Genomic DNA, 26,478 nt, shown 5'->3' on the forward strand with positions numbered 1-26,478 from the left:
TAAGGCGTTTCTTAACATGCAGCAAGTTTCTAACAACTTGTAAATGCGCAACATTCTAGCTTATCCAACTATATATAGTCTATATAAATCGGGCCACTTACAACTAGCGATAGAAATTGAATTTGTTACGCCAAAGCCAAGCGGCATAGATCTGACATTCGACTAAGTTAGGCAAGAGAAAAAACTGTAGTTGCTATATATATGTTTGTGTCTATATGTGTGTGTGTGTGTGTAAAATTAAAGTAGAATACTAAGTATGTCTGTAGTTAGTTATAGGTCTACTAGTCCACCTAAAGTTAGCCTAGTTACGTGCTGCCTAATCAGACGTGGCATGAGCTCTCTTTAACCTTAAGCTATACAATGCGAATTTTTGGTTGCTAAAAAAAGTTGAAGGGTCCTCCAAACTTACCCCTCGACTGCCCTGTGTGACGCTCAACGCTCGCCCGATGCCCTTGAGATCAGTCTTGCGAGTGGTTGCTTGGGCGGCTGCTTGGCTGGCGCTTGGGCTGGCCTGGTTGGGCGGCACACAGTCTGGCCGGCGTCTTGGGCAGTCGGCGCTTAGACTGCCGTCGGCGGCGGCAGCAGCGAGGAATTGGACGTGCGCAAATAGGGATTACCATAGATGGCGCTGTAGCGCGGATCCACGCTGAGGGCCATTGAGCTGGGCACCACCACGTGGGTGGTGGTGGCGGTGCTCTGATTGCTGCAGCTGCCATTTGGCGATGAGCTCACCACCGAGGCAGTGGTCGACTGCAGGCTGGGCAGACCGTTCTCCTGGCGTATCTCGCGTGCTCCAATGATGCTGCCTGTAAGGCTGCCGCCGCTGCTGTTGGTCAGAAAGGTCATGGGAACGCTTTGCACCGCCGACTGTTGCTGTTGTTGTTGCTGCTGCTGCTGCTGCTGGTGATGGTGGTGCTGGTGTTGCTGCTGCTGCTGTTGCTGCTGCAGCTGCAGCTGGTTCTGATGGTTGTTCTGCAGTATGGTGGAACTGCCATTGGACTTGGTCGAGCAAGAGGTCAGATACTGTGGCGGCGGGCTGTAGTGTGTGCTGTAGTCGCCATAGGGTACATAGCCGCCGGATATGTCCACCTTGAGATCGCTGTAGTTGGAGGTGCGATCGCCGGCTTCCATTTTGCAGCTGACACCGCCATTCTTTGTGATCTGATGTTCGCTGATGACATCCGCTGGTGGCAGCTTGGTGCGCTTCTTGCACTTGAAATAGATTACTATGATGATGGTGAGCATAAGTATGAATGCCACCGCCGAAATGCCCACAATGGTCTTCAACAGGGCAACGGTCTCTGATGAAGGGGAGAAATGGGTCGAGGGCAAGGACATACATTTATTAAGTACTAAGCTGGGGCTAAAAGACGTTTTCCTTATTCTAATTACTGCGTCTAAAGCTTACCTTTTGGCTGCAGTTGAATCTCGGCCACATCATTACCATAGTCGTTGACCACAGTGCAGTTGTATTTGCCATAGTGATAGTCCTGGCTGTCGCGTATGATGAGCGTACTCTTCACGCCGCCTGGCACCGCGTCCACCAATATGGAGTAGTCGTGACCGGACTCGGAGCTGATCTCCTGGCCATTGAACGTCCACGAGACGTGGCGAGCGCGTGGCACGCTGCTGGCAAAGCACTCAATGCGCGCCGTATCGCCGACAAGGCCGTACTGGGATCGCTGCGAGCTGATGCTGGGCGAGCCCTTCAGGTAGACATAGGCATCCGCTGATATCTCAGCATAGCCTGGCACATTTGCCTTGCAGTAGTAGCGTCCAGCCGTCTCGTTGCTTACGCTGAAGGTCAGATTGGAGCTGGTGCCAACAACTCGATCACTGGGATGCTGTATCCAGACAATCTCCGGCGGCGGATTGCTGTCCACCTCGCAATTGAGGGACACAATGCTGCCAAAGTCCGCCTCCATGGACTGTGGGCGCTGCTTGAAACTGGGCGCATCTGTTTAGGGATAGTGGAGCAGTCATTAGGACTGCCGAACAGGATCGAGCTAATGCACACTTACAGCTTATGTCCAGCGTCTCGCTGTCCTCGCTCTTGCCCACCGAATTCTGTACCTCGCATTTGACAATGGCATCATGGAATTTGCGCGTCACGTTGCGTATGACCTGCAGATGGAGATTGTGATTGCGTTTGAGATTGAGATTACGATTCAGTCAGAGGATTGCTGAGAATGACGGCAAATTGTGGGAACGTTATGTCTTTCCGGCAGCCGCAACTGGTTCTTGTTCGGGTCTGGTCTGGTCTACTCCCCAGCCCCAGTTGTAATTGCCATGACAAAATAGCTCAGCCCGACCCGGCCCACCAGCATTATACAACATTTTTATCGCAGCGGCAGCAAACTTGCTCTAATTATGCGGCTCGCTGCTGGAATGTGGACGTGGCCAGGCCAGCAGCCACGTTTTTCTATTGCGCAACAACGGAAGAGGATCGGAGAAGGGGGCCCTGCCAGTTGCTGGAGCACTTACCATCTCAGTTTTTTGACCGCCTATAATTGGCTCGTCGTTGATGTACCAGCGATAACGGACATCGCTCGGATTGGCATCAGCACGGCACTCTAGTCGCACCTGTGCATGCTCCACGATGCGCTGAACGGCCCCAATGGCTGAGCCAGCAACAGAGCCGCTGGCGCTACCGCTTCCAGATCCAATCACATTCACCTTGACTTTCGGCGCGTACTTCACCTGTTAAATGGAAGGTTAAGCAAACAATAGAAAACGGCTAAAGAAAGCAAACAATGCAAGAAATATGGCAAATAATTTAAGGGCCTAGTTCAACTTGTTGACTAGCCAAGTTGGTCTCGATGCCGAGGGAATTTGTGGGACTGAAAGTATTGTTAGGCATGATGAGAGTGCAGGATAGTTGCAAGTTTTCTTATTCCTTTATTTATTTCGTCTTTATTTCATTCACATAGAAAAAGAGCTGCGTGTGCTTCTTGGCCTTTGAATCTGGTTTGCCCATCTTCCGGTCAGTCAAAGTAGACCGAGGTATACTTTGGACAGATACTTACAAAAATATTAATAAAGCGTTGTCCGAGTCTGATTGGAATAAGTTACTGGGGTTAGACTGAATTGAATTCTCATTAAGGTTAGCTTCCAGCTGTGCCCAGTCTGCCGGGACATTTCATTAGGCACCATCCATAATTAGTTTCAAGAGCGCTTCATGAATTTGTCAGCTGGTTGAGCCCCGGCTTTCAGTCAAGAAACGGAACCCAGGACTGCAAATGTGTGGGCAATTGACAGACAAGTGTGGCACTCGGCCCGGGTGTGTGGTAAGACTTTATTTCTGGGGCATTTTGACAGCTGGCCAAGGTCTTCGTAAGCCCTTGCATGCTTTCACTTAACTAAGGATTTACTCTTGCCCTGTGCCATATGCCTTATGTTGTACTATGAATTAGCCCATCACTGTCAGGCCGTGTCCAACACAGAAGCCCATTCACAAAAAAAAAAAAAAAAAAACGAGTGGACTGGCCAACAGCACGGGCAGCACTGGACAGCATCACGTAATATTGATAGTTGGCTCAAGCGTTGACTGTGACGCGTCAGCGCATTGTGCTAGGCCCCTAGATAAGGCCTGGTCCCATTCACTGACCAGACTGATGCTGAAATTGCAATGGACCTGTGCAGCAACAGCACAGACAGCTGCACTGTTCGGTTGTGAGGCTTTGGGAATTGAATGGAATGGAATTTATGGGGCGGATTCTCAGGGTGGCGACGCTTACCTCGACACGTATTTTGGCTGAGCGATAGGTGCGGTCTGCCGTGTTCTGTGCCTGGCACGTGAAATTCGTGTTGTGGTGCTCCTTTTTGGGTGTGAGGCGCAGCAGCGATTTTGCCGTATAGCGTCGCAGATCGGGCAGCGGTATAACTGTATACTCTATGTTATCCGTTAGTACGTTGCCCAGGCCATCAATCCATGTAATCTGTGAGGGAGCGAGAGAGCCAGGGGAGAGAGACATGTTGCTGGTTAGTGTTAGCTCAATTTGGGGATAGGTAGTCGTCTGGCAGTCTGGCAGCCGGGCAGCCTGACAGTCAATCGTTAACAGGGTCTAACTCGGCCACGCGGTCTGACTGGCGTCCATTGTTTGTTTGATTGGTTTCGACTGAGCTCGTGTGAAAGTACGCTTTCAACATGCTGCGGTTTGGCTGCTGCCCGGACTGTCGCGTACTGCAGTCGACTATGTACATATGGAGCATGCATCTATGCGTGCTGTTGCTTACCTCGGCTGCGGGTTTGCCGCCTATTGACACACACTCAATCTCCACCCTGCGATCCTCGGTGGCATAGATGACATCGCCCTGCGTTATTTTGGGCGCCTCAGGCGGCACCAGCACTGTGAGAGCCGCAAATGTGGAACGTATGGCCGGCTGGCCCTCTGGACCGGGACTCACTTGGCATTGATACTTGGCATCATCGTCCAGCATCACCGGATAGATGTCCAGCGAATAGTCGCCCTCCTCATCGCTGCCCACCATGCCGTAGCGCTCAAACCCACTCAGATCACGGGACGTGCCCAGGCCAAAGTCATCCTTCGTCCACTGCAGTGTGCCCTGTTTGTTGATGACGCGACAGGGCAGCGTTACCCGTGCGCCGACCACAGCCGTCTGGTCCTGCGGCTCCATGGCGAAGCGCTGGTTCTGATAGCTCGTATACAGCGATGGAGTCGCCCCAGCCGCATCCACGCCCAATAGGACCAACAGCAGCAGCGCTGCCAGCGCCAAATGCTTGTCCATGCCTCCTCGTTCTAGCTCTTTCCGCTTCGTTGTCATGATGGCAAGCTGCAAATTGGTTGGAAAGAGAGAGCTGATTAGTCGCCACGTTAAGTTCGCGTGCCTCGGAATTTTGCCATGCATCTAAAAGTATGCAATGTTTTTTTTGCTGGTTTGACATCGAGTCGACCACAGAAGAAAACCAAATAGAAAAAAATAACGTTGAATAAACAATTCGCCATTTTGTTGCACAAATTGCTTGAGGCTCTTTTCAAGTATTATTATTGCGTTTATTGTTTATTGCTGATGTTTGTGCGTGTTTTTATATTCTTTTATTTATGGTTTTATATGTTATTTCTCATTTTTGTTTCTTTTCTGTGCTTGCAAGTGCAGACAGCCGCGTACGTGCGCACATAGGAACAACGACAAAATATATACATATGTATACGAGAAAATAAAAATATCAAAATGAAAAAATTAACCAAGAAAACCGCGAACAAACAAAGAAACGAACAACATTCAAATTAGCCAAAAGTCTGTAGAGTCTCAAGTGCGCGGCGCTTATACTGGTCCGCCTGGTACGGGCACGGGTACGGGCCCAGGGTTACGTTTACGACCACCGAAACATATAAACGAGGAATGTGCAAAAATGTAGCCCGTCAATTCGTAAAATGTTAAAAATGTGCGCGCGTCATAAATATAAAAAATAAAGATGCGAAATATGAAATGCGGCGTGCAATAAAAAAAAAGGGTTGCCAGACAGCAGGCAGACAAACCAAGCCACGACTGCTGCATACTCTGCCTGAGCACGGAAAGCATATATATTAGATCTCAACTTGAGCTCAGCCAAGATGCGCAAAGGTGGATCGATATATGCTTACGGGAGAGAGAGGGTGAGATAGAGAGGGAGCTTTGGAAAACTTTGTACAATCTCTATACCATATGTATATCCAGGTTATTCTTTCTTATTATACTCTATTTCGTTAGGGGTGTTCATGAAGACTTTAAACATAGCTAGATTAGGCAGTCCATCTTGCTTTCTTGGTTTCAAGCAACTCTTACTCAAGCCTCGCTGTTTGAAAAAAAGCTGGCGTTCATACGACTAGCTCTTGAATTATGAACTATTTATATGAACTTTGGCCATATTATTGATTTGAATATTGATCGTTGGCCTCTTACTAGCATTCGTTGAGCTTAAAAACATAATGAGTTTAACCCCAAACCAACTACAATATTTATGCAGATGTGTGTGTGTGTGTATGTGTGTGTTTATCGATTTAATTCTTAGGCAACGTTGCCGCACAGCGTTTAATAAATTGCAGCTGAAATAAATACCTACATTTGTACGGATATATACACACATATCTATAAGCACCATCTAACCAATCAGGTGGTGTGCGTGTGCACCACACGGCGCTGTCATTAAACGCTGCACTTTGGGGCCGTTGATTAGCTCCCAACTGTCCAACCAGCTACGACCTCAACCCCGACCCCGACCCCGTCTCCGTCTCCAACTCCGACCCCGACTCCGTCTCCAACTCCAACGGCGACTCTGCCTTCGACCAAGTGACTCCCCTCCCCTTTAACCTGTCCGCGGCTCATTGCTTGCTGTCAGGTGCGACCTGTGCTTGAATTTTCTCACGCATTTTTGTTCACATTTTCAGTATATATATTATATATATATACTTTATATCTTCTATATATATATATATATATATATATATATATATATATATATATATGTATCTATATTCTTGGGCTAGTAAGTAGTTCGCTTCCGCCACTTGGCGTCTATTGCTTTTCAACTAATTTTGTTTTCTTGTAGTTCGCGGCTGTTATTTGTTTTTATTGCATTCATACGGAAATTGGCGCTCCTCACACACACACACACACACACTCGAGCAGACAGAGAAAATTATAGCAGGGCATAAAAAAAGAGACGACGCCATGACACCGAAGAAGAAGAAGAAGAAGCAGCAGCAGCAGAAATCCATAAAACCAAAGAGCAGCCCAAAACGCACAAAGCAAAAGATTACCGCGTTTGCTTCCGTTTGTGACCAAGGGAATGGAAGAGCAGGAGCGGGGGATATGAAGCAGGGAATCAGGGGGGCAGGGTATACCCTAAGACCTGGAAATGACTTAAAATTAGAGCCATGCACTGAGTTTTCGGGCTCTCACATGAGTGTGAGTGGGAACCATCTGGACTGACCGAAAGACCAAGACGATAGCCGCTAATTAAAAGTGATTATAGACACGCTCGTTTATCGCCAGCCCCACACCGTTTGCTACATCATTTCTTCTCCGTCCCTCTCTCTCGGTGTGTGTTTTTTATGTTGTACTTCTTTTTTTCGAACGTAATGCTGGAAAATGTCGAACAGCTAGAGATTTCACTTTCAGCTACACGCGATACATGTAAGTGTTCATTTTATTGTCATTTGATACACGAGCACCATGTCGAATTGCAAAATAGTTACCAAACTCCGCAGCCGGAGGTCATTTTACCTATGTGGTGTATTTTTAATTACACCATATTACACTTCTTCCAATTTTATAGATAATATCGCCAATTGCTGATATATTTACTTATATATTGGATGCTTTTCTAAAATATAATACTACTTATTAATACTTTTTTAGTGGCTGGCAAACCGAAATCTCTCCAATTTTTTTTTAATCAGCTAGATCAGCTAGCTGAGCAGGGATTGACGACCTATTCGGATGTGTACACACACACAGCCACACTCATACACACACGGATAAAATATGTACATTTAGCTATTTATTTGGTTTATGCAATTCTCATATCCGTATTTCAGATTAAAGATTCATTCCAAGCGCTGTTCGCTGTGCGCTGTTCGCATTTTATTAATTAAATATTTATTATGAGATTTTCGAATTTCGACTCACTTAATTTTTAGCTGTTGTCTCTTTCCCTTTTAAATCTCTCTCTCGCCCGCTCTCTCTCTCTCTCTCTCTCTCTCTCTCTCTCTCTCTCTCTCTATCTCCCTTCACACACTGCCAATGACTGATTTGGCAGGCATGGGGTCCCCGCTTGAAACCAAAATGCCAATCATTCGACAAACAAAAACATTTCCGCTCCAAACGCTTTCCGCTCCAGTTTTCAATTTTTGCTGCCGCTTGCTGCTGCCAGTTGTCAGTTGCCCGTCGCCCGCTGCCCGCTGCCCGCTGCCCGCTGCCTGCTCCCGGTGGCTGGTTGCAAGCTGAGAGTTGCCCCAACTGGCTGCAGCTACAGTAATTATTTTCAGGCGACGCTTATCACACATAAATCTCTAGTTGGCTCTGGTCAGCCAATCGATGCAGCAGCAACAGCATCGATGACTGGGGGAGCGAACAGAGCAGAGAACAGAGCGGTGGCAGCCGGGACGAGGGTACCTTGTTTTGTCAGCGTCACTTCCCTGCCATTGGGCTTCCTTTAGTGGCAGCTGCTGCTGGTGCTGCCGCTGCTGCTGCTGCTGCTGGACACCAGACTGGCCACTGGCCACAAGATGGTTGCAGCTGCAGCATGCGTACAGCATCCTTTACGCAGCATGCCAAACATCTTTGCGATATTTATAGCCGACTGCAGCATTGGGGAACAGGTGCTGCGGCAACGCCCGATACCCAGCTCCAAGCTCAAGCGCCGAATCCCGATGCTTGACTCCAATGAAGTTATTTTTGTGATGAATGTGAGCTCTCTCAACTCAGCGCCCATCGCCCCATGCTAATTATTTTCTGCTCGACGCGCTCCGGTCGAACCAGTTTGTGGAGCCAAGCCAAGCAAAGCCAAGTCAAGCCAAGCCCCGCTCCGCTCCGCCCGACCCGCCCGGTCCATTCGCATTATTATCATCTTTTAGTTATTAGATGCAAGCTGCAGCGGATGTTGAGCTTCCTTCGCTCTCAGACTTTTGTCATTTACAGTTTTGGCCTCATTGGCAGCCGGGCGACTCGACAGCGACAACGACAACGACAACAGCAACGGCAACTAGCAATCGGTCGAGCGACCTGCCTCTCTCATAAATCAATAAAAAGCCCACCTGGTACAAATAACTTAGGAACAATTTATATATATTGAACGCTCACCATTGAGCCGTGGCAAAGTTTTTGCCCAGCCAGGCCGTTTGACTTAGGCCACTTTCTACGCCAATTTCTTGGCCAAGATTTAACACCATAATTGCAGCTGCACACACGGCGTACACACGTTTGTTCTGATGCAACCCATAAACCCCTCTTTTTTGTGTTCCATCTCTTCTAAGAAAGGCCAATCAATGGACTTTTACTCTTCGGGCCATGGGGATCTTAACCCTTTGACTAGCAAAACAATTAGCTTTTGTCCTGTAGACAATGAGCTGAGACACAGCGAACACATTTATGTGTTTCGTGCCAGACAGCTTTTGTACGTAGCAGCGTAATAAGAAAGAGAGCAAGATTTGATTGACGGACCCAACAAATTGAAATCTTCGATGTAGAAGGACTTAAAAGAAGCGTTGTGGTTAAAGAGTGAACAAGGAGATGGATAGAAAGAAAGAAATATTAACATAGAAGGAAAGAGAGGGAGAGAAAGAGAGAGCAAGAGCGAGACTCAAAGAGGGAAGCAGAAAGAAACACAAAAGTAACTGATGAAAAAAGTGGCATATGTGAGAGAAGGCAAATCAATGCGAGTGAGAAAGAGAGAGGACAAATCAAGCTCAATTTTAACTGGCACATTAACCAGCAGTTAAAGTGTTAACTGTACCGTAAGCCAAACCCAACTGCTTTTACTCAGACTTGACTTACACGCACAGGCGCTGACACACAATCACACACACACATAGTGGCCTTTCGGGACCGGTTAACCCTTCACAAAAAAAGGGGCTACTTAAAGGACATTTGTTGAGAAAATGAAAATGGCAACTGCAAAGTGTCGGTCATGAGGGGATGCTGTTGGGAGGGTGGAAAGAGGCACAAGGATAGATGGCAACAGATAAAAGGTAACGGATATTGGAGCAGCCCAGAGTTAGGCAGAGATTAGGACAATTAAAAAAGGGAATGCTTAACAATTAAAATCAATTTGTGTCCAGTCCCAAGTGCGTATGTGTGTGCCTGTGTGTTTCTCCGTGTGTGTATGTGTGCGTGTGTGTGTTGCACTTTGTTGTCAGTTTGTTTGCTTGAACAAATCAACTAAAAGGCAGCTGCTCCTATGCGCAAAGGGCCAAGTGGCAAAGCCAAAGCCAAGACCCGAGCCCCCGCCCAAGCCCCAGCCCGAGCCAGAGCCCGAGCCTTAGCCAGAGCCAGAGCCAGAGTCAAAGCAAAACCAACAAATCCAAACAAACTGATGGCGCAGGGCGGCGCGGGTGGTGGGTGATTGTATCGAAGAGTGTAGTCAATAGAAATGTGTGGAGCACTTGGCAGGCGCCATGCAAAATGCTCCAAGGGCAACTCGTACCAGTGTCAATAAAAGGCTGAGGCCAACGGGCAAAAAATAAACTTAAATCGCCTATTAATGGTAGTCCCAAGCAGCCCCACACATAAACACACACACACACACACACACATACGCACACAGCTACTGGGATTGGAGCCACGTGGGTGGTCCTTTCAAGAGAATAGTCCCATATCTACAAACTCAGCAAAAGTTCAGTTCCGTCCTGTGCGTAGGAAATGCGAGATAAAAAGGACCACTCACTCGCCTCTCCACAAACGTGTATGTGGTTGCAGGGCGAGAGGGGAGGGGTTCGATCAGAATGGGGCTCAAACATTTGCCAGCTTATGGTTTTGACATTTAATCAGTTCACTTTGCGGGCCTTTTTCTTGCTGCCCCTTCGATTAGCTGCCTCGACGAACGCTCAGGTTGGTCGCTAAGCTGCTGCCCGAGGAGCGGGCACATCATTAGCATAATTCTAACATAATTCCTGACATGCTACAACGTTCAAGCATAAAATTATTAAACAAAAAAATCATATGTGGCCCCCCAAAAACTCCGCTCGATGCGCGCGTCTTAACAAGCAGAAAATCAGAAAAGACCAAAAAAAAAAATCGAAAGAAATTAAAAAAAAGTTGACAGCAACAACAACGCGCAGATGAAGAAGACAAAAAAAAAAACTGGACGTTCAACGAAAGTTGCCCAGCCACATCGAAACAGAATTTCAATCAGTAAATTGAACACCTGAACCTAACTGATTTCGTGATGTGGTTCTGCGGCTGGGGAGAAGTAGCGTGCGAAGCCGAAATTGAGAAAAGAAGATGTTGCCGCCGCAACGAGAGCGCAACAACAACAACAGCAATAGCAACAACGACAAGAACTACAGTAGCAGCAGGAACAACAAGCTAAAGTCGAGCAAAGGGGCGCAGCAGGAAATTAAGACAGGCATATAAAGAAGCAGTGAGAGAGAGAGAGAGTGAGGGAGAAAGAGAGCGAGCGAGTGCAAGCGAGAGCGAGTTGGATCCCCCAAATCTGCTTCGCATTGAAATGACACGCAAGACAACTTGGAAATCATCTTGCCAGCTGTCTGGCCAGCTACAGCTTCAAATCCAACTCCAACTCTAGCTCCGACTCCGACTCCGAACCCAACTCCGACTCCGACTTTAACTCCAACTCCATTTGCAAGGTGCTGTCAAAATCTGTGAAGAAATTCATGTTTATGGTTTTGTATTACAATAGTTTGGCCAGTTTCTTGGGCCCCTCTCCATCCTCATCTCCATCTCCGTCTTAGACTTAAGTTTTGTATAACTTTAAGCCTTATTAACATATTTTATGCCCCGTCGATCGTTTTGTATGCTCGATGCCAGCCCAGCTCGCTCGCCCACACACAGAAACGACTAAAATACAATTTTCGAGCCACACTTTTGCCATAAGACTCTTGACGTGAAAAGGCCGTGTGGGCTGGCCAAGATCGATCCATACCAATTCATTTCGTTCGCCCATTTGCCGCACGCAAGCAGCAGCAACAATAACAACAACAACAAGTGGAGACTATGTTGAAATTTTTGTTTGACTGGGAAATGCCCAAGAAACTAGATTTTTAACCCTAACGGAATCGAACAAAAAATTACAATAGTTCACTTACATATACTCATATTCTTCTTGTACACTCGTTATATTGCATGCTCTTATTAGAATTAATACTAGTTCACGTGTTCATTCGTAATACTCGTTCAAATACTTAAAATACTTATATTACGAATTCACAATAGTCATACTCTCAATGTATTCGATTAGTAAATCAGTTTCAAAAACAAATTTTATTCTAATTTAGAATACTCGAGTATAAAGGTTTTTGTTCTCCTCAAAATCTGGCATTAGAATCGATGCTATTCTCACAAATATTTGGCAATTTCACTTGTATATTCAGAATATTCGTTAAGTTTAAGTTCGTATACTCATAATGCTCGTCGTATATTCTACTCATATACATATACTTCTTAACTTATGTAATCATATACCCATATACATATACTAACGTTCAAACACTTTATTGCTGTTGCACTCACCTTTATTTCCACACCTAAGCCGATATACATATAACAATACAACAATACAATACAGTAACTGAGCCTTCTACTATACCGAAACACTTATAAGACAATTTTATCATAGAATGCAATCTGTATTCTTAACTCGTCTATTCTCAATAATACTCTTATACTCCATCTCAATCTAGAATGCAATCAATGCGCCCTCAATTGACAGATATGACATTTTTGTGTGCCTTAGATGCAGCCAAAGCTGCCACATGGCTGGCTCTGGCTGCCCCAACCGTGCACCAGCTAATTGAGTTATATACCGAAAGTCGGAGGCAAAGCCGCCGCTGGAGCCCCCCGTGTTCAATGGCCGCATGACGCAGCATTTGGGCGCAGAAAGTGCAACCAACGGGGCGCACAGGTGAACGTACAGCCAAGAAAAAACTATTTGGAATCGAAAAGAAATACAAGCACAAATCAATTCAATAAATTTAGATATATATATGGTATATATATATATATATATATATACATGCATGCATGCATATAAAAGACTTTTTCTATACAGGTTTTATTTTTATTTATTTATTTTATTTTTCTTCTGTTTTTTTTTTCGTTTTTGGATTGGATTGGATTGAATTCGGGTTTCGGTTGCGGGGTCTCATTGTGGGGCACCCCCTGGAAAACTTTGTATGGATGTCGATGTCAGGCGCTGGCTGGTTTAGTTATTGGCTGGCTTAGTGCATTCAGAGTTTGGGCTAACGAATCGAATCAAAACGTGTTAGAAAAGAGCATAATAATGAACTAGCATAGACAACAACTGCAACAACAACAGCAACAACTAACTGCGCGACCCACTCACGGCCGCAATCGAGTTTGAGCTTCAGTTTTTCTTTATGGTTTTTCATTTCGTTTGTGGTCGTTCAGGTTGTTTATGTGTGGGCGTGTTTGCAATAGCGAAGACCGTGCAACGACAACAACACTAACAACCCGGCCATAAGAGACACCTTCGGCAACGTTGTCGCCATCGACAACGCCAGCGTCGTCCAACTAAATCCGATTATAACTAATTATTATGAGCGCCAAACTCGAGGCACGTTGCTCGGCCACCAGGCGCACACCCCGAGAAAGAGACAGAGAGAGAGAGAGAGGAGAGCGAGAGAGCAAGAGTTGCCAGCTGTAGCAAGCTAGTGCCAGAGTTGTCAGCCATTGCGATTGCAGCTCTTAATTCAATGCTGGCAACGACGATTGCCCAAGCGGCAGCTCTCCAAGGGCTTGGCGTGGGCAGCCAGTGCCCCACAACGTTGTTCAGGTTGTTGTTGTCCAAGTTGTTGTTGTCCAAGTTGTTGTTGTTCAGGTTGTTGTTGCTGCTGCTGCTGATGTGTTTTTGTAGTGCATAGAGGAAGCTTGTCATAAGCTGCTGTATATAAAAACTTATTTAGCCCGGGACCAGTGAAAACAAACACAATGCAAATCTCATCTAGTTGAAACTGTCAAATGCATCATGCCCCATGCATAATTAATGTGGAGCACAAAGCATGTGCACTTAAATCCGCATTAATCTATTTTATATTTTTGTTTGGCCATAGCATATATTGAAAAAGAAAAATATTTGCACACAAGCACTTTATTTACAAAAAAGTGTGTTATACATATACATACATATACAATGTTTTATGGGCGCATCTTTAAGACTGAGGGACTAGTCTATATAGAAAGAGGCACACTCTGCTTTTGATGCGGTGAACTAACCAAACATTTTTACCCACACGCTATAACCTATTGATTGATATAAGATGAAAACGTAAGCCACCCGTAAGAGATTATCTGGAGTCGCAATAATACTATACCGATTTCTTATACATCATATTATATCACACGCCCTGTCTTTGTAATATGTGTTTTATGCCTTGGGCAGAAATCGTAAACCGAATTTAAGTTTTAAAGTTTCATAACTGAAGCCTTTCGCAGAAATTATAAAAAGGTTTTCCCATTAAGGTTTTTCCATGTTCCGTTTTATAATTGTTTGTTGTATAAAAAATCAAACATTTTGATGTTATAAAAAAATGATAAAAAAATATTGCAACATATTAAATATTCTTATAATATTTAATATTCGCTCCGCGTAATAGTATTCGAGCTCGAAATAAGCCTTTGGGTTGGGTTTCAAGAAATGCACATAAACTTGATATATGAGAATATTTCAAAAATGGAATATGCTTACATATTGATATATACAGATTTACATATTCTACAATATACTCTACTCTACAATATATCTGACCTTTTAAAGGGTTTCCAATCAATAAATTCCAAAATAAATAGCTAAGAATTAATCATGCCTGGAATTTGGTGAAGTTTTCTTACTTTCCAAGGTATTTGTGGTTTGGCTTTGCGGTTCTTTAGAGAACTTTGGGATATCTAAAGCCGGCTAACATCTTACAAACATGAATAATTAAGTTAACATTTGAGAAATTTTGATAGCAAGAAACCTCGGAGTTGTTGCATTGTTATATCTAATGCTATTGTGGCGAATTTTTTGGCCAAGTTCATCGAGTATTTGGACTTTTATTTGTTTATATGACTGCTCGTCTATGAGGAGAATTTGGCAAATAGACTTACCGTTGCCCTCAAGGCTATGGCTGCCTCCGACTTCGTCTGTAGCAGCGACTTTGTCAAAGCTGTAAAAATAATAATAGCACATGTAAATAAATAAATATATATAGATATGTTTATATCAATATATATATGTAGAGTTTGTGTAGAAGTCAGCTTATTAATTTAAGGTTTTCTTGTGTACATATTAATTGTTGTTATTGTGCGCTATTGTTGTTAAATTGTTGTAGTTGCTGCTGCTGCTGCTACTGTTTAGACCATAAACACGCACGAGTCGTGTTAGGTCGCGCCGGCTTCCGCATTTGGCTGTTGGGGCCTTTGTCCTGGTACTTTGGGGGCGGGCATCACAAAATGTTTCTTAGACATATTATAGCCAGTGGGCCGATTGGTCTGCTGTGGTCTGGTCGGGTTCGTCTAGCTGAGGCACGCATTTTTCGCATAAAATCGACATGTTTATGCAGGCCTCATAATTACAAGCAGCGGGGTAAGGGGGTTTACTAACTGATGGCCATAATTGTTGCAGTTTTCATGTGTATTGAAAATTGATTAGTGGCCATTCCTATGGCATACAGAGGGAATGTGTCCAAGGCACAGCTTTAAACACACTGTCGGTTGGCTGGAGTCAAATTGGATTTAATTTCAAGCTAAATTTGATGCCATATTCTATTGACATGGCTGTCCACTAAGCTTCGACCACAACTCAAAATTCCAACTGGTTTACGGATGGCCACAAAGCGCAGCTGTTGACCAAGAACATTGGCCAAATGACCGACGACCGACGACCGAGACTCGAAGCAGTTGGAAAATTTCGTAGCAACAATCGCTATGCACATACACATACATGTACATATATCAAATAGTTCTTCCAGCCCACAGAGTTCTTGTTTTATGCTGCTAATGCAAGTTTTTAATTGAATTACGCAAAAGCCGGAGACAAACGCTGAAAGATACCGACAGTCTGAACGGCCCAGACAGAGACCGAGATAACTGATGGAAATAGTTGCAATAATTTCTGCAATGTATTTTACTGCAACGCTTGCCCACCAATACTCTATGGGGTATATAAGGTTTGTATGTAAAGCTTGCAACTCTTTTCGATTCGCCTAAGAGATTCCTTGTGGCCGGTCTTCTAAATAATTGCCAACTTGCCAAGACTCGACTGCAAAAGATTTCAGATGAGGAATTCACCCTTTAAATACAAAATTTTTCAAGCTCCTTTAATTGATATGAAGAGCCTTGTTCCACTCGCAATTGTGGAAAATGGGTGGAAAATAATTTTATAAGTAATAGTTGCTTACCAATCGATCTTTGTGTTAATTTAGGGCAGCTGTTTTTTATACTTTTTGTATAAGTATTTGTATAAGTGTTTGTATAAGTGTTGTTTTGTATAAGTGTTTGCATGAGTATTTGCATTATGGAAAATAAAAGCCTGAAACTTGGATAAGGTATTGGTAAGTGTATCTCTAAGTCGGGCTGATTGCTTCAGTACTTGCGAATTGTTTACCATGCCTGCACGTAACAAATTGAAAAATTGACATATTTGTGGAAGGGCGGGCGGTCGAGCCTGTAAGTAACCACAGATAGGGCTGTTCCTTCAGAGAGTCAGCCCGAGCCGAAGCTCCAGCCATACGGCCGGCAGACCCGTTCGCCTCCGATTGCATTTGATAAACAGCATGCCATGATTCATGAGCCAGGCTCTATTATCCTTTTGCATGCGCCAGAGCCTAACGAAAATGCATGCGGAAATGTTTGTTGCGCAGGGGCGCGACTGTGCAGGGGGGTTGGTCGCGCGGGTGGCATAAAAGTGAAATATATGCGACGTATTCATAAGAAAACATGCGATGCAATAAAAAACAACAACAAAAACAACAAATATGAAAACAAAAATACAACGAGAAGGTACAAAACGTGTGGCACGAAACCGAAACAAACCAAATGGAACCCAAGCCCCGTTTGCTGAATGAATCAGTCCGAGTCTCTGTCTATCTATAAATGTATATCTGCCTCTGTTTCCCTGTGTGTGCGTGTGTGTGTGGGAGTAAAAAACGCACTCCAGGACATGGCCACGAGAGAACAGACAGCTACAAAATGGATGAACGTGGCAACAACCGTTAAGTGGTTGCCTGTTGTCCTTGTACTCTGAAATGCTTTACAAACTCAACGGAAAATTGTTAAAAAAAAAACACACACACACACTCAAAAATATAAATAAATAAATGAGAACTGAAACAGCGGAAACTGATTGAGAGAACTGTCTGGCAAATGTGTTATAAGCTTCGCGGGTTTGTCTATTCCATTCTATTTTCTTTCAGTCTTTTTCGGGGGGTGGCAACCCTCTGGCCGAGCGCGGCCCTGGGGTGTTCCAGCTGTCCCAGTCAGCTGGCCAATGCGCTAATTTACGCAGCAGGCGCGGGTGAGGGGCATAAGCCCGAAAAGGGGAGAACAAATATAAAAAAAAAAAAACATAAAATAAACAAAATAAAATAGGCACAGCAAATGAGACAAAGCTGCATGAGTCATCCTGTCACAGGGCGACATGGCGACAGGGTGACGTTGGGGTTAGAGGAGACACAATGCTGAGCTGTCAGAGGGTTGCGTTTTTCCTTTTTTTTTGTATTTTTTTGACTACTCGAATTGGATTGGGGATTGGCGGAGGGGTTGTTGTGCAAGTACAACAACAACTACACAATTTAACTGGAACTGGAACACAAAGAAGTCGGCCAAGATAAGGACCAGCTGGCGTTGGAGCGGGCGAAGTTGCCAGGGGGCAGCAATGAGTCACACCAATGTTTAATATGACAGCTGGGATAAGTCGTGCTGTGCGGCCAATTTCGATATTAAACTAGCTAGTGTTGTGCAGCGCACAGCACTTGAGTCTCCATACAACACAGTTTCCGTGGCAAGATAGCAGAGCCTGTCATTGAGTGCTGCTTTGGTTTGACTGGACGTCAACTGAGTTGATTTGACACAAAATCTTGTTAGACAGCACACTCTTATTTTAGTAATAAGAAAGTCTATTACATAAAAAAAAGCAATATGCACTCTGTTAATACACCTCCGGTATATATAATATATAATATAATACACAATATAATATGCGGTATATATAATATAATATATGCTGACATATATGCTCAAATCGCATTGAATCGAATTTGTGAAAAGCTTTAAGCTGCTTTAACTAACTTGCAACGCTTTTAATGTGCTGTATTTCTTAAATTAATGTAGAAAAGGCTGTCCTTAAAAACAAAAGCTTAGCAAGCACTGCATGCTGTTTGCTCTATTATAAAAAAAAACTTCTGTAAAAGCTGTGAAAGCTATGAAACCTTTGAGGATCTTTGAGATTAATCAGAAGCCTTAGCTGCTCAGCTCGTGTCAGTGGATCAGTTTTACTTAAGTTTTTCAATAATCATTCAAAAGCACTTGATTTACTTGTAAGTCATATTATTGATATAAATTTCTATTAACTGAGTTGCATTCTGTTGGCAGTTCCTATTTATGTATATAAATATGCATATACGTAATTAATTTATATGTATAATAAAAATAAAGAAAACATATCAAGATTAATCCTAGACCTTATAGACCACTCGGCTAGTGTCATTTTGACTGAAATTTAGATATGCGGCAGACATAATTGATAAATATCTTATGGAATGTAATCTAAATTGCATTCACTTGGCATTTTATATTTATGTATATATTTATACATATATAGATGTATGCAGGATTGTATATCTAGGCAGCAATTATATCTCTGTGTGGGAATATTCCTTTGGCAAATGGCCGCCACAGTTGGCCGCAAATATTTGCCAGTGTTTCTCGCATATCTTGTGGCCGGGCGACGCTCTCAAAGTTGGTCTTATCTAAATGCCATTTGGTTGGAGGGTACAAAGTTGCTAGCTAGATATTTAGATAGCGCATATAAGACAACCATTTGCGGTCAAACCGGGCCACTGAACTTGCCAAGAAGTTGTGCGGAGAGTCAGTCAGTCAGTTAGTTGATAAAACTGTGGCAGGGCTCAAATCCACTTGGGCCAAATGTAAATATTAAATTTGCGCATAAAAATAATACGGCCAGAGATACAAAGAAATGTTAAATGCTAACCGAAGCTCAAGCTCAAGTTGCTACAAATACATTGAAATATTGAAATGAAATACTGATGGGACCAAACAGCCAAAGACAAGCCTCGAGCTGAGGCACCGACTAAACCCAATCGTTGCTTGAGCTGTGCACAAGCTGGAGTGAACTCAGGCACACACACACACACACACAAACATACACACATACCCACAGACGCACAGCTTGGCTTGGTGGTTGTGTTGGCAAAGCCAGGCCCGGCTATAAAAAGCTTGGCAGGACTATGAAGTGCTAGCCAAAGGTCCTGACGCAATTGACGCTCCGGCAACGTCAACGACAACGACAACGAGGTTGGAGCAAGAAAAAAAAATGGAAGACGACTCCATAATAATTTTATGCGCTTCCAAAAAACTTCCGCTCAGTCATAGCGTTGTGTTTCCGGCAAGGAGCGCCACGAAGACATTTCGCACACACACAAACCAGCTCACTCACACACACACACACACACGCACACATGCCGCCAAATTGCCATAGAATTTTTGCTTTACTTGGCCCGTCAAGCTTTTCCTTTATGTTCGCCTTCGTCGCTGGCTTGATTTTTGCCTCGTCGGACGACTTAGAATAGGAGGGGTTGGCGGGAGGATGAGTTAAGGGATTCAGTAACTGGCAGCCGGCAGCCGGCAACCGGCAACCGGCAACTACCAACTGCGGGCTGGGATACTGGTTACTGGGTACTGGGTACTGGGCATGGCTTGACTGAATGAATGAATGAATGTTCAACTGTCACTTCCGTTTGCCAAGCCACCCACCACACGCGTCGGACGACGACAACAGCGACAACAGCAATAGCAACAGCAACAACAACAAGAACAGCAACATATCAGCATACATTCTTGCTGACGCGCTTCAGCTTCAGCTGAAGCAGCAGCAGCAGGCGCTGAGCCGAAGGACGAGGCGTCGACATTGTAGTTGCTGCTGCTGCTCTTGTTATTGTTGCTGCTGCTTAGAGGGGGTGTAGCCAGCAGAGGGGCAAGTTGAGGGGGGCTCGGGGCTGTGTGGCAAGCAGCGACGAGTAATGACATATTCAAACGCAGCGCGAAGTTGTCGACGGGCGAAGGCGTTAACCTGCCCCGCCCTACGCTTCACCCACTCAGGCGTCTCTCTGTGTGCGAGTAGAAAGAAGTAAATGCGCACAAAAAAATACAAAAAATATACAAAAAAAAAAACACTGAAGCGTTGCCAGACATTTTGACAAAGCTGGCGACAAGGACGTACACTTGTAATAACATAAAAAGGATATTGTAAAACATTTTCATAAGTTCTGTCGCAGACGCTGCTTAGAAATCGCAAGACGATGGGCACGGGGTGGGTGCGCGGGGATGGGGTCGAGGCGTCGGTAATGGGAACTATTCGCTAAACTGTGACTGAGCGTTGCCAGTAGATGCAATTTTTATAAATGGCTGTGTGCCCGTCTAATACATTGATCACTTGAGCTGCCTCACAGGAAGTTCTCAGTATCCGTTCCACATAGACTCTCTCCCTATTTCATATAGGGAAATAGGTAACAAAAAATTATGCACACATTGTTGCATTGTGTGTAAAAGTTGCGGGCTACAAATGTGAGCTTTAAAGAAAATTAATTGGATGAAATCTATCATCTATTAGACGCTCTGAAGTTTAAGTTAAGAAATGCACTTGGCAATATTTAAAAAAATGATTGATTAGCAGTAAATGACCATGGATAATAATTATAATATGGAAACTATGATATACTAGAATTAAAACTAGGGGGCCAAAAACTATTTTAAACTAATGCTTAGACAGAAATATGTGACCATGGAGACAAATAGTAAATTAATCTATGATGTATTATATAACCAATGGGGGCTAGCAAGTTTTGTTCTAAAGTTAAAGCCAATAAATATGCTTAACCATACTTAACCAACGATTGATGTAGAAGTATGCGAATGGAAACTTTGATCTAATCAAGTGCAATTGAGGGTTTAAGCAGTACTAAGAAATATTCTTCACCATTCCTAACTAATTATTGAATATAATTAAGTGACCCTGCAGGAGTCAAATCAAAGTGAACATGGATGACAACGAATAATTTAACGACTATAACATTGTATATTAAGCTTTATCATAAGCTTTAGATAAGAGAAAATAAACAAATATTATAAAATTGAGTATAAGCGAAAGGTTATAGGTATATATGTATATTAAAGTATATGTATATATTTGACTGCGATCGAACAGCAAGTAACCATGGAGAACATCGATTAGTATAATGAGAGTTTAAAATAAGCAGCCTAAATAAATTCAGTTTGTCTTTATTGTTCTGGCAATTAGCGTAGGGAAGAACTTAAAATAATGAAGGCAATTTAATTTCTGGCTTTAGAGTTGTCACCATATGCCGAAATATCCATGTGTGTGTTTTTTGTTTTTTTTTGAGCCTAAGCAGCTGAGCCGTAATATTCGCTGATGGTTTTGGCAAAGCTGCTGCCAACAATGGGCAAATTTTATGCCCATTTGAAATCCACATTTGGCTTTCTATTTGCCATTCGGATTTGGGCTAATTTGACAGCGTCGCTTTTATTTTATTTCTTTTTTTCTTTTTGGGCTGGCTGCCAACCCTTAGAGCACATGCCACGAACTACAAAGTACACACACACACAAACACACAAATAGGCAAGAAGTTGGGCAGCTGGCAACCCTCAAGATAGACCAAAAACGGGGCACACTTCAACTTATATGTGCTTTGGTTCAACTTTTCCATCAATGACTATTAATTGGCGTTCTGTTTGCGGGCCTCGTGGGTGGAAAGGGGGGAAAGGGGTGTGGAACTGGTGTACAACTGGACGCTCTACTTGCATTAGGGCGGCGCCATTAAAGCTCATCCGAAATGCAGGCCAATGCCTTAGGGGGAAGCGCCGCAGAGCTCACTGCAAGCCAGAGGCCGCCCAAGCACTGCCTGCTCCCAGCACCTCCCCCTTGGCAGCCCAAGTGGAGCACTTTAGAAGTGCCGCTCATAGATTCTCATTCTCATTTTCATTTTCATGAGTTCGTTTTCATTTATATTTTCATTTTCATTTGCAGCAGTTTGTTGTTGTTGCTGCAGTTGGTGTTGTTCTTGTTCTTGTTCTCGTTGTTGTTGTTGTTGCCTTTATGTCCATTTCCATTTGGCATGCTCCAAAGTGCCTGCCATTTGGGGTCGTCGTCGTCGTCGTCGTCGTCGCCGTCGTCTAATGATGATAGCTTGACAAATATTTATTGCTTAAGCATTTGAGTGCAAATATTTTAATTAGTCTGGCGACAACGCAGGCAACACGCTCGTAAAAAGTATGCATTGCCACATGCAGCACAATGCTGTGGCAAGCGAAGCCAAGCTGCCCAAACCCCTGGACATGCTGTGCTGGAACTTAATGAACTGCAAAGCGGCTTTCAATTGCCTCCAATTAACCAAATTAACAATGGACCACGTCGTCCCTACTTAACGATATGAGAACTTATTGAAGACGCAGCAACAGCAACAACAGCAGCAACAACAGCAACAACGGCAACAACGTGTGGCAGCTGCAACGCAAAATCACTGAGAATTGGAAATGGAGACGAGGCAGCGTCAACCTGCAGCTTTGATCGCATCAGTTGTCAGAAATGCTGAATGACTGACAGGCTGCACGTTGCAGGGCGCGGCAGCAACATAATTTGTGGCATGAAAAGAGCTAACAAAGCGACAGCAAGGCTCATAAAAACAACAGCAGCAGAAGAAGCAGAAGCAGCAGCAGCAACAAAAAAAGAAGCAAATCAGCACAAACTTTCGACATGCTGACGAGGACGCGTCAAAACGATCGAACGAGTGTTGCCATCGTGTATCGAAGGGTTCCGCTTACCACAGCCGTTGCTGCTGCTTGTTTTTTTGCTGCTGCACAATCAATACGAGTACAGTTACAACAGCAACAGTAACTTGAGCATGTTGCACTTCCGCCGGCTGTCGTTGCCAGACATTTTAGCAATTTGCAACGCCAGCAAATTGGGCCAAATTATGAGGGGCAACAAAACTTGCTACGCCTCGGCCTGCCTGGGCCTCGCTTTAATGCCCAGGTGTGGCAAGGACTGGCCGCGCAGACCAATAGCACTTCACTGCGAGCGTTGCCCGCAGCCATGCTCCAAAATGTCTTGTGTTTGGCTCCATTCAAGTATTTACCAAACACAATCTGTCGAGTCTTAAGCAATGATAATTGTTTTATATTTTCAAAATTTATTTCTCTGCTTTTCTATTTCCATCTATCGCCAGTCATAAATCATTCGAGTGCGCCGCAAGGGCAGGGGGGCGCACGTGTGCAGAGACATCTCGTGGAGCATCCAACAGCTACGAAGTTGCCAAGACGGAGCCGCTAATTGTGGCTGCCGAAGAACGCCTTACAGGTCTGCCGAGCTAGACTCAAGAGATTGAATCAGAAACTTGAAAGAGTGTTACCCAACAATCCACAGGCCTGGCATTTGGGGCATGATCTACTGCGGCAGGGGCAGGTGCTCAGCTGGAGCTGAGACTTGAGATCTTTTGAATTATCAGAAATCACGTTAAATATATTTAGCTAATATTTATATTTCTTTCTACTAATCACTAGAGTTTGTTGCTGCCAGACTATTTAAAGATTGTTACAGAACCTAAAAATATGTATATATCCAATATCCATGTCCATACAAAATATGCTCATTATTATGTATTTAGATCTGTTGTCAAGTGTGCAAATTTTGAACTAGAACACACAATAACAACTTATTTAAACAAAGTAAAAATAATCAATTTATTTTGCCGCTGTCAGACAACATAGAACTGTGACCTTTTGAATCAAAAGATATGCTTCGATTTATATAAAAAGCCAAACAAACCCCTTCTTTTCTTAAGCATTTGTATAGCTTAGTTAGATCTTTGTGCAAATCAGCATTCACTAGCTAACTGGCAGCTTAAAATAAGTTGTTGTCGGTGCTGCCAGACTTTTCAATAAAAAAACATTAACAAAGAGAAAAATGTTTTTCCAATAACTGCAGCTAAAACAAAAGTAGACTCGAACTTTTCGTGTGTTTTCAGCTAATGTAGTGTACGGTAATGTAATTAAAAGTAGTTTTCAGTGCTGCCAGACTGTTCAACAAGAAAAAAAAAAAAAAGAGAGAAAAACTCTATTGTGAATGCAGCTAAGGCAACAGTTATAAAACTGTTACAAGTGCCGCGCTGAAGCTTTTAAACCATTTAAAGGAAATCAAGTTTTTTTTTGCCTAATTGTTATCGAGCATCAACTTGGCAAAATTCAGTGCACTGTGGAATTTCCTTTGAAAATTACACTCTTCGCTAAAAGTTTTCCCCCCAAATTTATAATTTTATTTTACATTTTTTTTTTGCTTACTTTGGAGTTTGTAAACTCTGAATTCTGAATATTTGAGCCAACTTGTCAAGCCATTCAAAGGCGTCACTCGCCCCGACTCCGTCGCAAATGTCAGCCGCAACTGGCGGGCACAGCCCACTCAGCAGCTCGCCAACTGATTTGGCTGGCGGAAAAAAAGGCTATAAAATATTTGGCGGCAACTGCAAAAGGTCAAAGTGCGCCTAGCTTATGCCTGAGGCGCGTCTAGCGAGGCCAGTTCAAAGACAACAAATGTAGCGAAACGCCTTAATGCATTTACACGCGTTGCACGCAGCTTAAGTGGAGGCGACACCGCGCGGCACTTGCAGTTGTTGTTTTCAATATTTACGCACATGTTGGGCAACATTTCGCAAACAAAAATAAAAAATAAAAAAAACAGAAAAAAACGCATAATCCGTCTGAAGCGGGCGGGCAAAATTGGGGGCAAAGTAAAAGTGAGAAATGCTGCGGCTGTGCCGCGGACAGGCCAAAAGCGGTTTATGGTTTTAGCTGTACTCACATTTTCAGCTGCTGCTGCTGCTGCTGCTGCTGCCTCTTGTTGTTGCTGCCTCCTGTTGTTGCAAGCTCAAATGGCACGACAAAAAAATGTAAATAAACAGCTAGCAAATTTCACTGACGCGCTGACAATTATAATCATATATTTAATTGATAAATTTGTTGTTGTTTTGGCACTTTTTTTTTTTGTAATTAATGTTGCAACTTGCGGCTGCTGCGGCGCCAATGCATGCACTTCATAACTCTTGAGACTTTTGCAGTTGCATCAGATAACACACTGGTAATCCACGCCGCAGTTGTTTCTCTTTTCTTATTTTTATTTATCTTTTTGTTGCGAAAAAAAAACGTATTTTGAGCACACTCAAAAAAAAAGAAGAAAATTCATGTGAATATCATTTTTTTACTTGGTTTAAAAATATAAACAAACGCACGTTGTCTTTGGATAATGTTTTCGAGAGTACGAGTTAAAACGACGCTGTCGAAATCGGAATTTTGTAGTTGTTGTTGACTTGGGTTTCGTGCTAAGTCCGCCGACACGAAACGCACGCCACGAGCTAACGAAACGCAATGCGAGCAGCAGGTGAGGGTGCAGATACAGATTCAGGCACAACTGGAGTCGAGCCGAGCGCTTGCAACGCGAACATGTTCGAACGTGTTGCGCGCTGTTATGTTAAGCCACTGTTAAACGCCTGCAGATGCGCTGTTAAGCAGCAGTCAAAGACGAGGCCTAAGAGAAAAAGGGTGTAAAATAATGCCCATGAGTGAATGCTTATCAATCGAATGGAAATAGTCTATGAGAAACTTTTCCAGAAACTCTTCAAGTTCTGGTAATTCATCAGCTCTGTCTGAAGCAACATTTGAGACCGAAGAGAAAAGCCACATGAAGAGACAAGTTCTTTTGAGGGTATAAAATAATGCCTATGAGTGAGCGAGAGCAGTCTATGAAAAACACTTCTGGTACTAGATAAAATTCAAATTCTGGTGATTCCTCAGATCTGATTAAAAAGATTCTGATAAGTAGAGTAGATTTTTAGCTGCAGCTGCAGGCTTGGGAATCACCTCCATGTTAACTTGCACCACTTGACCGAGTGACCTGCTACATTTGTGTAGCTTAGATACGATATCAGTTGGCTTATTGCTCTACTAAGTCCCAATTCTTTCTAGCTGAGCCCTGTCAAGCGAGCATCTGAGCAAAGAGTTCTGTTTGTGGCGAGCCGCTGATCTGGCGCTTTGTTCCTGCTGTTCATCATTAAGATGATTGCTGGGGTATCCATTTGGCGTTGTTGCCTATAATTTAGCTGGATTCGCTCAGCTATTGCCCGGCTGTCGATTGCCACTGAGGTAGCTCCCGCTGCTGGCCCAGTCCCAGCAGCAGTTGCAGCTTAATTGTGATTTGTGGGGGGCATTTGGAGGGTTGATCAACGCGTGGGCTTTGGCCAATTGCAACTGCAACTGTTGCCCAAATTGAAGAATTCGCCTGAGGTCAATGCTGTCATGACACTCAGTGGAAATTTTAGCCTTTTTTGTCTTTTTTTTCCCCTATACTTACTGATAAATGGGTGTATTGCTTTTGTGCAAATGTTTGCAACAGGTAGAAGGCGACAACCCCGAGCACGTTGAATATACAGACATACCTGCGCAGGGATGCAAGCTGAGTTGATTTTGCCAGGTCTGTTTCGGAAACTTTAAAAGCTAAAA

General features: G+C 43.8%; 1 protein-coding gene across 1 annotated transcript; it reads right to left on the minus strand.

Moving 5' to 3' along the window:
• Positions 1-24,805, minus strand: LOC115768833 (irregular chiasm C-roughest protein). The gene is made up of 8 exons (XM_030713529.1): positions 24,785-24,805; positions 14,785-14,843; positions 4,237-4,794; positions 3,738-3,938; positions 2,485-2,700; positions 2,022-2,124; positions 1,409-1,957; positions 1-1,301 (listed from the first exon to the last, which is right to left on the minus strand). Exons 3-8 carry the CDS (start codon positions 4,783-4,785, stop codon positions 559-561), a joined length of 2,361 nt encoding a protein of 786 aa, XP_030569389.1. The 5' UTR covers positions 4,786-4,794; positions 14,785-14,843; positions 24,785-24,805; the 3' UTR covers positions 1-558.
• Positions 24,806-26,478: the final 1,673 nt, after the last annotated feature.

Source organism: Drosophila novamexicana, unplaced genomic scaffold, assembly GCF_003285875.2.
Source record: "Drosophila novamexicana strain 15010-1031.04,08,12 unplaced genomic scaffold, DnovRS2.1 tig00002047-arrow-arrow-pilon, whole genome shotgun sequence".
In the NCBI taxonomy this organism is placed as follows: domain Eukaryota; kingdom Metazoa; phylum Arthropoda; class Insecta; order Diptera; family Drosophilidae; genus Drosophila; species Drosophila novamexicana.